We start from the raw sequence: 18,215 nt of genomic DNA on the forward strand, positions 1-18,215 counted from the left end.
ATATGAAGTTAAATTGAAGGCTGAAAGATATTTGAGTTGAAGACCAGTTTTATTCCTGCTTAGTTATCTCAGTGACTTTCTTGAGGCTTTAAGGACATGGGTCCCCAGTGTCTCCCTCATTAACACTCAGCTGCTCTGGCTCTGCAGTCAACAACCACCTAGATTATATTCTGATTTCAATGTTTGCTTATTTTTTAATAGTGAACAAATAATTTTTTATCTGCACAAAGTTGACTCCTGCTGGGCACAGTGATGCATGCCTGTAATCTCAGTGGCTCAAGGAAGATGATGAATTCAAAGCCTCAGCAACTTAGCAAGGGTCTAAGTAAAAACTTAAGAAGACCCTGTCTCAAAATAAAATATAAAAAGATCTGGGGTTGTGGCCTAGTGGTTAAGTGCCCCTGGTTTCAAGCCTTGTAACCAAAAACAAAAAAAAAAAAAAAAAAAAATGACTCCTTTGTAGATTCAAGATTCGAGCAATCTGAATGGGTCATACTGGGAATGAAAGGAGATATTTTAGAGTGATAAAATCAGGGCTCTTAGCATATCTGTTGTCATTTGTCATTTCTATTTGGTGAAACATTAAAACATATCAATTAAAACTATAATACAACAAAAAAGGACGTATTGCTGGTAAAATACTTAGACTATATCCTATACTGGGCAACCACAAAGTGCTGCTGCTGCTGCTGACAACACTGGCAATGAGCAGCGGCAGCAGCAGTCCTCTGGTACCTAATGGGAGGGGTGGAAGAGATGGGCCCATCTGCAGTGTCCTCTCACAGAGATGAGCAGCAGGCATGTGCATCTCACAAAATGATCAAGGTAGCCATGTGGTGAGAATGTTAAGTTTCATCCAGTGAAGTTCCAACATAGACAGAGATGTGAATCACTTCCTTTTTTTTTTTCCATATTCCAAATTCCTGTAATAATTATCATGGGCCTACCTATGTGTTTTTCATTCTAGTCCATCGGTGTTAAAATTTTGGGGGGTGGGGGAGAAACGGTGTCCAGTGTAGAATAGGAATTTCCACCTAAATAAAGAATGAGTTTGTGGATGTTAGTGGGCAATGAACCTCAACAGTCACATTCATATTGTGAAGTTCCCACAATTTATGTATTCACTGTACAACATCTCTATTGAGCAATACTGGTCCTCCTGCTGTTTATAATCCCTTACACTGTAGCACTGCTTGATTTCCACCATACAATTCCTACTGCTGCTGATGTTATATTTTCAAACTCATCCTCATGACCTTGTGTTGTCTTCCTTCCTTCCTCAGAAAAGGAGAATGAGTTTGGGGAGTTAGTTTATTAACTCAATAATCTAAAGGACTTATAAATTAGGGCTAACACTTCCAAGCTGTATTTAAAGTAGGATTAGAAAACAGTGATACTTGGGACCAAAAGGGACCTTGAAGATTACCTGGTGACATTCCAGTTTCATTCTGAAAAGGCTTCGTTGTTGTTTGAAAACAGAACTTCACCCTGTGTAAACCACACATTCATGGACATTTAACATCTAGGATATTTTAAGGAAGCCCTTCTGAAAAGTCAGACTTGGACATTCCAGATATGCATATGAACAATAAAGACATTTTGGTGACATGTCCTTCACCACGCTTAGAATTGCTCCTTCCCTGACCTAGTTTCTGTGTCCTCATACTTTTGACCTCTGCTCTTCTCTTTCGCTTCTCCTATTACCTTCTGAGTTTTCCTATGTCCTCCCACTTTCGTTTTCCCCAGGTCTCACATACTTGGTGGAGTAGTTCCTCTTGCTATGAGTCAATGTTCTATTTCTCTGAGCAAGCGGATGAGTTAATAAAGCTTCCTTCCTCTGGTCCTCAGAGACATGAGGCCCCAGGATAAACACAGGACGGTGGCTGCCACCTTGCCAGGAGTAACAGTTGAGGACCTTCCCGAGATCCTCTCTCTACCATTTTCAGATTGCATCAGGACAGGACACTGCAATTTAGGAGAACAGAGCAAAGAATGTTTTGAAGATGATCAAATATCTGTAGCATCATTGTCTGAAACACATGATCCTACGCACAAGACATGAACTGCTAGTTTACATACATAATATGAGAGGACAATAAAGAATTTTCAGTATTAGTACAGGTAATTGGAGGGACTATTAGGTATTTATACCAGTAGGGGCATAAAGCTGGAAATGACTTATGTACAGTTCTATATAATAACAATACTGAGTAAAAATAAAGCTCAGATATTTGACTTGCCTTTCTCAAAATTATAAAGTAATCAATAAAATCAATGTTATCACTCAATTTCCTGATTATCTAGTCTGCTACCTTTTTCACTGTACTATAGAGTTCTCAAGAAAATAGATTAAGCAAATTTGAGCTAATTATAAATGTCAGCTTTGCCTAATGAATAAAATCCTCAGTTAATAATACTGACTTCCACATGCCTGTTGGCAGATTAACTCATGCAGTAGAGTTGGCAGGTAAACTACTAACTGATAAAAAATATCTAATCAAGAGTGGGAATTTAAATTGTAATATCAGTCCCATTTAGTACAGGAACTAGCTTACTGTCTAATCTTATTAATCTTAAGATGCTACTGTACTCAATGCATTAAACCAATAGCCTTTTTCTCCCGTGAACTCATGACCTAAGGAGAAGTTACAATTCTCATAAAGAAAATTTCGTTAATCACTAAAGAAATTCAACATCCATTGATAGTCTATGAAAATGAGATGTTAGACCTTATCATGTGTAAAACCTTGCCATCTCCATCTTTATACCTCCTCTTGTGAAATTACCAAGTAAATGATTTGTTCTTAGGGCATTCACTGGCACTGGATGGCCTAAGAATTTTTTGGTACTTTAATATCGATTTAAAAAGCACTTAAACTATCTAAATTTGATGTAATCAAGGATTCCTAATTTTAAGGATTATCATTAGTTAATATGCACATGCACCTTTGCCACACGGTTTATAAATTACTCAGGATACAATGGGAGGGGAAAAAACAATTGTATTCCCCTTTACTGGCAGCTTCTCAGGCAACCTAGTTTGTAAACTCTATCCTGTATGTCTCATCTTTATCCTAGATGAGAAGAATGTGATGGGCAAATGGCCACCTTTAGAGTTACAGGTAGAGCACTACCTAGACCATCAAGCAGCGGGCTTCATGTCTCTCCCCTGCCACCCCCTGTGTCTCACTCACTATCTGGCTACTTTCCTCTGCCACACTCTGCTACCATGATGCCCTGCCTCACTGTGAGCCCTGAGGAAAGGAGCCTGCTGTCTATGGATTGAGACTTCTAAAATAGTGAGCCCCCGAATAATCTTTTCCTCCTCTAAAACTGTTCTAGTTAGGGCCTTTTACTCACAGCAGTGAAAAAGCTGACTAAACATTTGCCTAGTACTAATTTGGGTACCACCACCACCAACACCAACACCACCACCAACAACAACACTACCACCACCACCAATTCCTTTTAGATGCAGTGATAGTGACAAGACTCCCAAGCTGCCAAGCTGGCCCTGCTTACCTATAGATCCCCTGTGAAGAAACAGCAGTGGAGTGGTGGAGTGGCAGAGTAGCAGTCTGGGTGGGTTGAAGTGTGGGCTGCAAGCACTGCCTGGGTCCCTATGGAGCCTGCCATGAAGGCATAGAGATCCTGAGGTTCTGTGGGCCAAGGTACACCAACCTGTACATGGTACAGATGACTGCTGCACAAGCCCACCCCACCCAATGTTTCAGCCCTGAACCTGCAAATACACACCATCCCAGGAAGTCAACCTCTAGCTTCCTGACCCGCCCAGAATAAAATGGAATTGGGGCAGACCTGAATGGAAGTCGAATTCAGTTGACCAATAGAGTTAGTTTTCAAACTCTAATTAGCATTAGTTTGAACCAATAGCATTGGTACTTCTTCCAAACTCTAAATAGTATAAGTTTGGACCAATAGAAGTGACCCAATATAAACCTCTAGACTAGCTAGCATAGTTGGATGGGAAAATTTGCTCAGGGTCCCCTCTTGCAGTGCAGGAGTTCTGTTCCTATTCCTTTTCCTCAGTAAATTCTACTCTTACCTTTATTCATCCTGGTTTGTGGAATTCATTCTTTGAATTTGTGAGAGAAGAACCCTGACAGAAGAAATTGACAATGAGCTGCTAGAGTCTGCTGCAATACTGGAGGGCATGGGCCATCATTAAGAGCTGGGGTTGTGCTCACTGATAGAACGCTTGCCTAGCATGCGTGAAGCACTGGGTTTGGTTCCCAGCACCACATAAAAAGAAACTAAATAAACAAAATAAAGGTATTGTGTCCACCTACAACTAAAAATTTTTTTTTTTTTAAAAATGCTGCAACACTTCTGGGCTACAAAGGCCTGCGACTTTACACAGACTCCACCCACCAGCAGAAGCAGGTAATCAAGTTTCATCTCACAAATTCAGTTTCAGTAGTCATATTTGAAATGACTTTGTTTTTCTAGTTCCTTGAGATACAGCAATAACAAAATTTATATAATTTCATATAATATGTAACATTATATTTATGTGGGACATATATGTGACTACACACACACATACACACACACACACACACACACACACACACACACATATACACACAGAGTGCCATCAACTTCCTTCTTGATACTACTTTTGCTTTGTCTCCATGCCTTTTAGTATGTTGTGTTTCCATTCTCATTTGTTTCAAGAATGTTTGTAATTCCTGTCTTTTTTTAAATTAATTTTTATTGTTGGTTGTTCAAAACATTACATAGTTCTTGATATATCATATTTCACACTTTGATTCAAGTGGGATATGAACTCCCATTTTTACCCCTTATACAGATTGCAGAATCACATCAGTTGCACATCCATTGATTTACATATTGCCATACTAGTGTCTGTTGTATTCTGCTGCCTTTCCTATCTGCTACTATCCCCCCTCACCACCTCCCCTCTTCTTTCTCTACCCCCTTTACTGTAATTCATTTCTCCCCTTATATTTTTCCCCTTTCCCCTCACTTCCTCTTGTAATTTTGTATACCCCTGAGGGTCTCCTTCCATTTCCATGCAATTTTCCTTCTCCCTCCCTTTCCCTCCCACCTCTCATCCCTGTTTAATGTTAATCTTCTTCTCATGCTCTTCGTCCCTACTCTGTTCTTAGTTACCCTCCTTATATCAAAGAAGACATTTGGCATTTGTTTTTTAGGGATTGTCTAGCTTCACTTAGCATAATCTGCTCTAATGCCATCCATTTCCCTGCAAATTCTATGATTTTATCATTTTTTAATGCAGAGTAATACTCCATTGTGTATAAATGCCACATTTTTTTTTATCCATTCATCTATTGAAGGGCATCTAGGTTGGTTCCACAGTCTTGCTATTGTGAATTGTGCTGCTATGAACATGGATGTAGCAGTGTCCCTATAGTGTGCTTTTTTTAGGTCTTTAGGGAATAGAACGAGTAGGGGAATAGCTGGGTCAAATGGTGGTTCCATTCCGAGCTTTCCAAGAAATCTCCATACTGCTTTTCAAATTGGCCGCACCAATTTGCAGTCCCACCAGCAATGTACAAGTGAACCCTTTTCCCCACATCCTCGCCAGCACTTGTTGTTGCTTGACTTCCTAATGGCTGCCAATCTTACTGGAGTGAGATGGTATCTTAGGGTGGTTTTGATTTGCATTTCTCTGACTGCTAGAGATGGTGAGCATTTTTTCATGTACTTGTTGATGGATTGTATGTCCTCCTCTGAGAAATGTCTGTTCAGGTCCTTGGCCCATTTGTTGATTGGGTTATTTGTTATCTTATTGTCTAATTTTTTGAGTTCTTTGTATATTCTGGATATTAGGGCTCTGTCTAAAGTGTGAGGAGTAAAGATTTGTTCCCAGGACGTAGGCTCCCTATTTACCTCTCTTATTGTTTCTTTTGCTGAGAAAAAACTTTTTAGTTTGAGTAAGTCCCATTTGTTGATTCTAGTTATTAACTCTTGTGCTATGGGTGTCCTATTGAGGAATTTGGAGCCCGACCCCACAGTATGTAGATCATAGCCAACTTTTTCTTCTATCAGACGCTGTGTCTCTGATTTGATATCAAGTTCCTTGATCCACTTTGAGTTAACTTTTGTGCATGGCGAGAGAAAGGGATTCAGTTTCATTTTGTTGCATATGGATTTCCAGTTTTCCCAGCACCATTTGTTGAAGATGCTATCCTTCCTCCATTGCATGCTTTTAACCCCTTTATCAAATATAAGATAGTTGCAATTTTGTGGATTGGTTTCTGTGTCCTCTATTCTGTACCATTGGTCCACCCGCCTGTTTTGGTACCAGTACCATGCTGTTTTTGCTACTATTGCTCTGTGGTATAGCTTGAAGTCTGGTATAGCTATACCGCCTGATTCACACTTCCTGCTTAGCATTGTTTTTGCTATTCTGGGTCTTTTATTTTTCCATATGAATTTCATGATTGCTTTCTCTATTTCTACAAGAAATGCCTTTGGGATTTTGATTGGCATTGCATTAAACCTATAGAGAACTTTTGGTAATATCGCCATTTTGATGATGTTAGTTCTACCTATCCATGAACAGGGTATATTTTTCCATCTTCTAAGATCTTCTTCTATTTCTCTCTTTAGGGTTCTGTAGTTTTCATTTTATAAGTCTTTCACCTCTTTTGTTAGGTTGATTCCCAAGTATTTTATTTTTTTTGAGGAAATTGTGAATGGAGTGGTTGTCCTCATTTCCATTTCAGAGGATTTGTCGCTGATATACAGGAATGCCTTTGATTTATGCATGTTGATTTTATATCCTACCACTTTGCTGAATTCATTTATTAGCTCTAATAGTTTCTTTGTAGACCCTTTTGGGTCTGCTATGTATAGAATCATGTCATCTGCAAATAGTGATAATTTGAGTTCTTCTTTTCCTATTTTTATGCCTTTAATTTCTTTCGTCTGTCTAATTGCTCTGGCCAGTGATTCGAGAACTATGTTGAACAGAAGTGGTGAGAGAGGGCATCCCTGTCTTGTTCCAGATTTTAGAGGGAATGCCTTCAGTTTTTTTTCCATTCAGAATGATGCTAGCCTGAGGCTTAGCATAGATTGCTTTTACAATATTGAGGTATGTTCCTGTTATCCTTAGTTTTTCTAGAGTTTTGAACATAAAGGGATGCTGCACTTCGTCAAATGCTTTTTCCGCATCTATCGAGATGATCATATGGTTCTTATTTTTAAGCCTATTGATGTGGTGAATAACATTTATTGATTTCCATATATTGAACCAGACTTGCATCCCAGGGATAAATCCTACCTGATCATGGTGCACAATTTTTTTGATATGTTTTTGTATCCGATTCGCCAGAATTTTATTGAGGATTTTTGCATCTAGATTCATTAGAGATATTGGTCTGTAGTTTTCTTTCTTTGAAGTGTCTTTGTCTGGTTTAGGAATCAGGGTGATGTTGGCCTCATAGAATGAATTTGGAAGTTCTCCCTCTTTTTCTATTTCCTGAAATAGCTTGAAAAGTATTGGTATTAGTTCCTCTTTAAAGGTTTTGTAAAACTCTGCTGTATACCCATTCGGTCCTGGGCTTTTCTTAGTTGGTAGTCTTTTGATGGTTTCTTCTATTTCCTCAATTGATATTGGTCTGTTTAGGTCGTCAATATCCTCCTGACTCAATCTGGGCAGATCATATGACTTAAGAAATTTATCAATGCCTTCACTATCTTCTATTTTATTGGAGTTTAAGGGTTCAAAATAATTTCTGATAATCTTCTGTATTTCTGAAGTGTCTGTTGTGATATTGCCTTTTTCATCCCGTATGCTAGTAATTTGAGTTCTCTCTCTTCTTCTCTTCATTAGCGTGGCTAAGGGTCTGTCAATTTTATTTATTTTTTCAAAGAACCAACTTTTAGTTTTGTCAATTTTTTCAATTGTTTCTTTTGTTTCGATTTCATTAATTTCAGCTCTGATTTTAATTATTTCTTGCCTTCTACTTCTTTTGCTGTTGTTTTGCTCTTCTTTTTCTAGGATTTTGAGATGAAGTATTAGATCATTTATTTGTTGTTTTTTTCTTTTTTTAAGGAATGAACTTCAAGCAATGAATTCCTGTCTTAATTTCTTCCTTGATCCCCTGGTGTTCATGAGTAAGTTACTTCATTTTTATATATTTGTATAGTTTCCATTGTTTTTTATTTCTTTCAATAGCTCCCCACCTTTCAATTTTTTGATGTCCCTATTTATATCTTTCTATATTGTCTATCTCATAATATATTATTGCAATTTTAATTTTTTTTACTCTTCATACTAAAATTATGAATGGTTTAAACATCATGTTTACTTTAGAGTATTTTGAATATGTTTGTGTAGTTACTCTTTTCAGTGAGTTTCCTTCATCTGATTTATTATTCTTACTCTTTAACCTCTTTTTCTTCCAGTGTAAAAAACTCTATCATTTTTTGGAATAAGTCTGATGCTATTAAATTTTCTCAGCTTTGCTGAGTACAGTGTTTTTTTCTTGGCAGGTACCATGCAAATCTCCCCGCTCCCACAAACACACACACACTACTGGCCTATAAGGTTTCTGTTAAGTGTGTGGTTAGGCTAATGGTGACATCCTCTGTGTTATCTCTTTACTTTTGCTGCCTTGAGAACCCTGTCTTTATTCCTAACCATAAAGAGATTGAATTTAATAGTAGGTATTAGGGTAGACTTGGTCTACTTTAATTTGATGGTTCTTTCGCTTTCCTGTGCCTGGATATACGTATCCCCCTGTAGAAATGTAAATAATTCTTTTATTATATCTTTGAACAAACTTTTTACCCCTTTAGTATATGCCATACCCTCTTGAACCACCATTAACTTGAATATTTTCTTTTTCAGTGCAGTTCCAAAGTTCCTGTAAGCTTTCTTCATTCTTCTCATTTCTTTTTTCTCTTCCAACTGTATATTTTCAAATAGTCCATCATTAAGTTCATTGTTTCTATTATCTGTTTGGTTTGCTCTGCTATTTGATGCCTTCTTTCACAATTTTAATTTCACTGAGTATCCTTTTCAGCTAAGGATTTATGTTTAATTTATAAAATTCTTTCTCTGTCTCAGAATATTGGATTGTTTCTGTGTTTTCTTGAAGTCTGTTTAGTTCCTTGTTAAAACTGTGGATTTTAATTTAACATCTGAGAGTTTCAGTCCTCTCTATATGTTGCTATAGAGTCAGATTCTGTCACCTTATTTTGTTTTTTAAGGAGGTCATGGTTCCTTGCAAGTTCTTGGTATTTGTTGGTGTACCATTTTGTCTTTTCATTATAGATTAGGTCTTAATTCAAATCTTTAGAATCTGGCATTTCTGGGGTCCATCTTTTCAAAAACTGTAAGCAGACCACTTGTTTCCTCTCTGGACATGTCTACTATTTCAGCACTGTATGGTCCCCTAAGTCCAGGTTTGCTAAGTGTTGTTTTCAGCACTAGAGGGCGTCCCAAGCCCAGTTCCGTCCAAAAACCTCCTTGTAGTGTTCCAAAAGATCTGGGGGAGTGTCTAAAGCGGATGCTCCATCCCCACATCCCCTACCTGGTAGGAGAATACGCCACACTCCTCATCCTGTGGTCAAGTGCCAAGGATTCTCTTGGGTTCTGGTCCCTATTGTGAGGAGACCAGCACACAGATCATAGGCAGTGGCTTCACAGCTACCTTCTTTTACTTCGCCTAAGAGACAATTGTTTTATCTGTGTGGTGCAACCTTGTTTGGGGGGAAGAAGGAGTGGATGCTCCCACGGGCATGGGCTACAATCACAGATTACACCCTGAGCCCAGAACCTACCAGGAGCAGCGCAGCACTGAATGGACCAGCACACACTCTGCTATGCCTGTCTACTACTGCAGGGGACTCATGCCCCAAGACTGCTGCAACCAGCCACAGCTGGTGCTGGCTGGGATATTAGTCTGTGTACCTGGGTCTGTGAGTCACCAACAGGCACCCAGGTGAGTCCAGAGGCACTGTCCTGGGAACGGTGACTAATTTGATTCACACAATGCTAGGTTTTACCAGCCCCATATTGAGACAAGTCTTATTTTCACTTTCCTGTCCTAATCAACAGGAACTAGAGCTTTGATCCTTATTATCTGTCCAAGGTTGTAGGAGAGGTGATGGGCATAGTACCTTGACCACCTATTAAGAGGAACAAGAGGCTCAGCTGGGCAGTAGTGTCTATGAGCCCTGTCCAGCACTGAGTTTCCCTTGTTGGGGCCACACTGGGTTTCAAGTCTAACATCTGGACTTAATCTCTGCTTCCTACAACTCTCTGCACACTGGGCTCCTTGGGGTTGGAGGAGGGCTGACCCTGATAACTCTTTTCTTCCTACCTTCTTCAGTGTGTGTTTCCAGGCACTGCAGTGTTCCACCTGAATTCCAAGGTGATGTGAAGGTGTTTGGTGCATGAAGAGCTGTCTAAACTGGGCAGATGATCACTGAAGCCTCTCACATACCTGTCTAATGACTTAACCCTTTTACATCTAGGTTTGTACCCTGAATAAAACACAGACCAACTAAAGGACATGTTGATAGTGAATAATGATTTAATTTCTTCACCTAGGTTGTAATATCATGGTCATTTTCTTTATGATAAGTTTTCCCCTTTTATGTTTGTGAACTAAAAGAAAAAAGAAAAAAAAAACCCACTTCCACCACTGGTTTTATTTACCTACTTTTTTCTAATCACGTAAATCTAAGATATTGCAACTACTTATTCATAGTTAAAGTAGGGCTTTTACCACACTTGTATTTCCTTCTGTACTATCTTCTCTAACAAATTTACCTAAATCTAATCTATTTTATATAGAGAAAATAGTTGCTAAATTATTACAACCTAAAATATTTTCCCATAGTTAATTCTGATGTTATAAGAGTTTCATTTTAAAAATTATTTTTTCCAATTTATACGTGTATTTTAAGATTTTTATTGTCTTCCTTCATATTCCATACAAAACATTAAAACATGAATTCCTAGGGGTACATGACGGGTTTCATTTTTTCTGATGCAACAAGGTTGGATTATTACAATTTCTGTTGATTTCTTCCAAAAAGACATTTTTTTCTAATTTGATTTATTTACTTTGATATATTTTATATTTGATATATTGAATTTCACTTTTTAATTTGTTCATGATTAACTGGTAGTTATCATTATATTCTATTTGTTTTTGTTTCTTATTTGGAAATACTATATATGTACTCTCTATATTCTTTAATTTTCGTTTATAATAACTTTATGAAAGAATTTGTATATTTGGCATATATTTTTCTAGGAGAATGATTCCTCATAAATTATTCACTCTGTGTTATTGATCCCACAAATACTGGAATATCTAACTCTCCAATGCAGGATTAAAATGAATTATTTAGTTGTTAGCCTTTATTATCTCACTTAACATTTTTTCATCTTATCTGCCTATCGACCAACATGATTCTTTTTAATTTTCACAATGTTTCTATGAGTATATTACAGTTGTGCATACTATTATAGTTCATTTGACATAATCATACATGCATGGAATATAATTTGCTCTACTTCAGTCCCCAGTACTTCCTCTTTTCCTCTCTTTCTCCCTCTCCAACTACACTTCTTCTACTCCACTAGTGTTCCTTTATTTACATTTTTAAATTGCTACTTTATAGATCTACATAAATGTAAGGTTTACTGTGATACATTCATATGTGTACATAGTATAATTTGCTCTGTTTCATTCCACTATACATTCTTTTTCTTTTCCCTCCTCCCTTTTCCTCAGCCTTCTTCCTCTACTCCACTGATCTCTTCCACTGATCTCCACCCCTCTCCATTAATGTAACCTTCACATATAAGTGAAAACATTCAGCCATTGACTTACAGAATCTGGATTATTTCACTTGCCATGATGTTCCCCTGTTCCAACCATTTACCAGCAAATGCCATAAGTCCATTTTTTTTTGTTACAGCTGAATAAAACCCATTTATGTATGCATACCACATTCTCTTTATCCATTCATCTGTTGATGGGTACCGGGGCTGGTTCCATAACTTGGCTACTGTGAATTATGATGCCATAAATATAATTGATTCCAAATTTGTTAAAACATAGATTCAAAAATAGGAAAGACAGTGGAATGAATCTGACATAAATTTCTTATGTACATGGGTGAATACACCACAGTAAATCTTCACCTCATTTCTAACCACAAGACTGGTATCCTAATTAGATAACATGTATTCCATGTGTCTAAAAATATGTCAAAATATATTCGACTGTTAATGTACAACTGAAAAGAACAAATTTTTGAAATGTAAAAAAAAAAAAACAAAACAACAAATACTAGGAAATGGAACACAGTCAGAATTATAAGTGTGTTTTTGATTACTAGTTGAAGAATGTTCATATGTCCTTCAAATTTATTTAGAATCAAATGCTGTTTTCTGAAATTTTATTTTCTGTATAGGTCTAGATGGTGCCAAAGAGGAAGCTTTGAATTTAAATGGACAGGATAAAAACAGAAGAATGATTTAAATAAATTGAAATCTCAACACAACAGAGATTTTATTCTTATGTTTTAGCCAATCAATTGAATACCTGCTTAAATTTGAGCATCTGAGATATAAACCTTTTTTTTAAGATATACTTATTTGAAGAAGACATGAATTTTTACTTCAGTAAACTTGTTACTGATAACCAAACTAAAACTTCTATGCAGGGAGTAGTTAACAATCAAGACTTTTGGAAGGTGACAAACATTTTCCAGGCATGCCTACGGATTTCTTTGGTCTTAACTCCATAGACAATAGGGTTGAGAAAAGGTGGGACTAACAGGTAAAGATTTGACAAGAGGATATGAACATAGGGTGGTATGTGAGAACCAAACCTGTGTGTAAAGAAAGAGAAGAAGGCCAGGAGGTAGAATGGTAGGAAGACACAGATGTGAGCTACGCAGGTATTGAAGGCCTTGACTCGGGCCTCCTTCTGGGGCAACTGGAAGACAGTGACAAAGATTCGAACATAGGACATGGTAATAAAGATTATGTCAAATCCTAGGATGGCGAAGGCAACAAATAGGCCATATATCTTGTTGACTGTGATGTCTTCAGCAGCCAGCTTCACAACAGCCATGTGCTCACAATAAGAGTGGGAAATAACTGTAGTTTGGTAGAGTTTAAGACGGCATTTGATAAGCAGCAGGGATGGTAATATAAGAAAAGTAGCCCTCAGTGTTACCCCGACTCCAAGATGAGTCAAGAGTTTCTGGGAGAAGACAGTAGCATGTCTCAGGGGGTTACAGATGGCCACATAGCGATCCAGGGCCATTGCCAGCAGGATGCCTGATTCAGTTGCCTGGAATGAGTGAATAAGACCCATTTGCAGAAGGCAGGCATCAAAAGAGATCTCTGGCCAATGAAACCAGAAGATGCCTAACATTTTGGGAAGAATACAGGTGCTAAGTGCCATGTCTGTGGCTGCCAACATGGCCAAAAATATGTACATGGGTATGTGGAGGCTGTTTTCTTTTTTGATGATAACCAAAATGAGGGAATTCCCAATCACAGCGATGATGTACATGGTGCAGAATGGAATCCCAATCCAGCACTGCACTGACTCCAGGCCAGGAATCCCAACTAGTGTAAAAACAGAAGGCATGAAGAAGGAGCCATTGAATGTGAGCATGGTGACTTGGTCAGAAGAGCCATGTGGTGCTGCTGTTTCATCTTCTAATCCATCTCAAGACTGGATGAATGGAAAATGAGGAGGAAATAATTTATGTTAGAAAAATATACTGCCATTAGATTAGGATTAACCCTTTCATTCCAACAACTCCTCTCTAATTATTTTTCTATCTTCTTTTCCAAAGTCATTTAGAAATCAGCCATCAGGATTCATGTTTCTGCATACCATGATCATATTGAATGAGAAAAATTAAATTTACTAGATTCTTCTAGTTAAATTAAATTTACTAAATTTCTGCTCCATGACTACTGAACCAAGAGGATTCCCTTTATCTGTGTTTGCTACTAATCATGTATGGTTTTATTGTGACTTGCAAATTGGAACGTGCACAGAAATTATTTAAGAAATTATTTCAAGAACTAAGCTCTACCTGCACCTGATAAAGAATTCAGAGGTTACAAAATAGTACACAGTTTTCTCAAATTTAGAAGACAAATTTTCCAGGAACATTCTCCAGTTTTGCAGCTCTTTAGCTGGATTTCTCAGGTCAGTCTATTTATACTCTCTTCTGTCATAAATTCCCTCAGAATACATTCAAACTCATTTCTCAAAGTTTCAATATTCCCAAACCCAATCATTCATTTTGCACTTTGTTCTGTTTGTCCTCTGAGAAAATAAACCCAACACTTTCAGAACTTCTTCTCACCTTCCATGACCGACTATGCGCACATCACTTGTATTTAACATCAGTGCCAACCCATGTTCTCTGCTTCTCTTGCTCTCTCTCAGCAATAATCTTACTTTTCTAAGAATGAGCAGCTATTTCTCTTTAACCATTTGAAATAACATGGAATGACTTATAAAAAAGTATTTTGTTTTCTTTACAACCTTGTAGATCTTCTATCCAACCAAACTACAATTTCCAAAAAGGTGAAAATTTTCTTCTCCACAGTGTTTTCCACAGGACTCTCTCCATCCTGTTCTGTCTCTGCCCTCACTGGTCACCCCCACCCCCATGACACTGCAGACATCCAGAGACTCCATCTTGGTTCCCAAGGGATTTGCTTCAGCATAGAGGGGCTTTGTCCTACATCTTCTTAAGTTTAAGGACATTTTCATGCCTGATGTTTGCTTGCAATCTGTGTTTATCTCTCCTTTAAAAATAATTTCACCTCAAAATACATTAAATGTTAAATAATTCACACAATGAATTTGTTTTCTTTTAGGAATTGCAACAGTCATTTTCTGAAACCATTTAAGTGAAACCTAAAATTGATAGAGATAGTGAGGGTGGCCTAAAAACATACCTTCTCCATCATTTCACAGAGGTGTTTGTTGTCGCTTTTTCCATTCCCCTGATAAACTGAAAGGGCCCCTACAACCCACATGAGGTCAATTGGAGGAGCATTTGCTGCTTCCTTTTCTTTAAAGTTATCACACTATGATTAAAGTTTCCATCTGCCTATCTGATATATGACCACACATCCCATAGAATATCATCATGTAGTAACCAAAAAAAAAAAAATCTGTGATTTATCTAAAAATTATACTTTCGATTTTTATCATGTTAGTTTGGGAAATTTAATATTGCCATATGACCATATGACGGATAATTGACCTGGAGAATAACTGGAATTAAGATAGAAGCTGACTCTGACAAAGTGTATATAAAGCAATCAAAGGAAGGAGAGAAAAAGTATAAGAATGAAACAAGATGTTGTCCGCCGAAAACTAAAAAATAAATATTAAAAAAAAAGAATGAAGCAAGTAAACAAAATAGCAAGTAAATAAAACAGAAAAAAATATATTTTCAGTCTAAAGGACCATGGATTATGTTGAGAAAATAATTAACTTGCTTCTTGATAACGTTCCTTTTCCGAGTCTCACAGTATCGAACTGATAATCTTCAATGGGGGTTTTCTCAATGTCAGCCTTACTACATTTTAAGCCAAATCATGTTCAGTTGTTGTGGGGATAGTCTTTCTAATTTTAATATTTAGCAGCATCCCTTTCTCCTACCCATTGGATATCAGAATCAACAATCAAAACTACCTCAGGCATTGCTAAATGTCCCCTGGATATTTGGGGAAGGATTTGTTAAAGAGGGGAGCTAACCTTTGTTCAAGAGTCTTACACAAGGGAAGGGGAGGAGCCTTTTGTTGAGTAAGGATTGATGAGCTTATATAATTTAAATTGAGCAAAATAAAACTGGCTATCCAGAGAAGTAATTTTTCAGTATATATTAACTAGGAAAATTAAAGAAGAGAATTCCAGGGAAAGAAAATAGATGGTTCAAAATTGCAGACGTGATATATGCTTGCATTAGCATAAGCAGAACATCATCTGATAAGCAGGCATGATAAGATTTGTGGCTAATGAGTAGGGAAGAAGACCAAGTGAGGTGACCAGTTTAAGCTAAATAAATCTTGCAGGTGGTAGGACGAATTTTTTGCCCATTAAAAGTCCAATGTGTTAGCAGCTTAATGAATAAACTGAAGAGCTTGAAAATACTGGATAGGAATAACTTAGTGAAAAGCTACCCCATCATGAAATTATGTAAAAATAGTGAAAGAATAACAAGGCAGAAAAATCTATGGGACTCACTGATATGATGCAGGAGAAATTTAGAAAGAAGAGACTGAGAATTACTCTCAGGCTGAGAATTACTGGACTGGATGGCAAAAGGCAACCGGGGGAAGCACTTTGTGTCCATCAATATGTACGTGCTTAAAAGAAGGAGGAAAGATTTCTTTAATCATTAAAAACTCTGACCCAAACAATACAGAAATTTAGATCTTCTCTGTATGACTATACCTTGAACCATTATTGTTACCTACAATTCCTGTTCTGACTCATGGTAATTAGTGACACAAAGAAGTTTAAAGAAATTTAATGACCTAAGTCCAAGCTTCCTAAAAGGGCTATGGTATCAAGGAACTCTTCCTTTTATCTCAAGTGTGATGTTCGCCATTTGATCTCTGCCTCAAGATGTTCAGTTACAGGAAATCCCTTTATTTTTTCTGAGGTAGTCTCACATTACAGAACCTCAAGTAATTAGCTCCAAATTGCATCCCTTCTAATTAATAATAAAAGTCTAAAATATATATTCCCATAATAGATATTTTCCATGGAACATAGCAGTGAATTGTACAAAATCGGAAGCCAATCTAGACAGTTCCAATTCTGAATCTTCCAGCGAATAGCTTTCATTTTCTTGAGCCAGTTTTGAAAGTAAGTTCCTCAATGTCACCATTGGTAAGATAAGACTTACGGACAGAGATGCATTAGAGGATGACTGTGAAAAGGGGATAATTTCAACCACTTAGAAAGAATTATGAAATGTACTGTTCTCTTCTATAATGCCAGATATTAACCCACAGAAACCTACTCTCTCCTTCCCATGAAAAAATTCAGATATTTGAAGATACAGTGAGAATTTCCTTTGCATCTCCTCCAGTCTAAGCATGAATGGTCTCTGGACCTTTTTTGAGCAGACAAGCTTTACATTCATATATTAATCTAGTTCTGGAGAGATCCTACAACTTGTCAGACTTTATAATTTGCCCCCCTATTTTTTATTAACTGTTTGAGAAATATTCTGGAAAGCATGAATTACTATGAGACAAAATAGTTCTAGAGTTGAAACTCTCCAAAACAAGACAGTGTTGCTTTTTTATCCTCCTGCTCTCATATGGGGTCATATGGGGTTTGTATTCTTTTAGAAACAAATCTGTCAGTTCCCCACTCACCTTACAGAATATCCAGCCCCCAGATTTACCAGGGACTATCCACTGAAGGATAAACGGAACCCACAGAGCAGAATCTTTTGGATGTTCCTGGCAGTGAAGAATCAGTGTTTTATACCATAGTGTGCCCTTGTGGGATTGGGTTTTTCTAATCCCTTGTGATGGGAAAATGAAAGAATAACATGGTTATGAACTTAGAAAATTCCTTGTCTCATAAGGGGTTGTGTGTCTGTTTTGTTTTCTTCTCAAACTCAGATATCTCTTTGAAACTTGGAACCAAAATGACTGACCTTTTAAAACTTTATAAGAAAAGTCAGCTTTCAATGATGACACACACAAAAAAAACAAGGCACTTATTTACAAAAATAATGAGCTGTAAAGGAAAAGAGAAACAACTTCTGACATTCATATTAATCTGGGCAGACTCTTGCTGACTGAGAAACAAAAGGAATCTTTTAAATTCCAGTGTGACAAAGAGTGATTTTTCTTATTAGGCCCAGGAAAGGGTCTGGGTTTAGAAAGTACACCACAAGGCCCCCCAAATTCTTTCAGATTCCATTTTTTTTTTACTTGAACATGGGTAACATAAATGTTTCCTGTATTCAACCAGCCCTTACCAAGTTGTTCTTGCTATGTCCATAATTTTGACCTAAAAATGTGTCTTCAATAATGTTATTGTCAATTATTATATCTATAATCTCAGACCTAATCTTGAAGCCTCTCTTTACTTAGTTGAAAGAAGAATATGTACCTTAGAAAAAGAACTTTGGGAGTTGAACTCATAGAATCAAAGAGGAAA

General features: G+C 37.2%; 1 protein-coding gene across 1 annotated transcript; it reads right to left on the reverse strand.

Annotated features, from left to right (window-relative positions):
* Positions 1–12,719: 12,719 nt before the first annotated feature.
* LOC143388715 (olfactory receptor 52A5-like) lies at positions 12,720–13,670 on the reverse strand. The gene has a single exon (XM_076842300.1). It carries the CDS (start codon positions 13,668–13,670, stop codon positions 12,720–12,722), a length of 951 nt encoding a protein of 316 aa, XP_076698415.1.
* Between the last annotated feature and the right edge of the window lie 4,545 nt (positions 13,671–18,215).

Source organism: Callospermophilus lateralis, chromosome 2 (genome assembly GCF_048772815.1).
Source record: "Callospermophilus lateralis isolate mCalLat2 chromosome 2, mCalLat2.hap1, whole genome shotgun sequence".
Lineage (NCBI taxonomy): Eukaryota > Metazoa > Chordata > Mammalia > Rodentia > Sciuridae > Callospermophilus > Callospermophilus lateralis.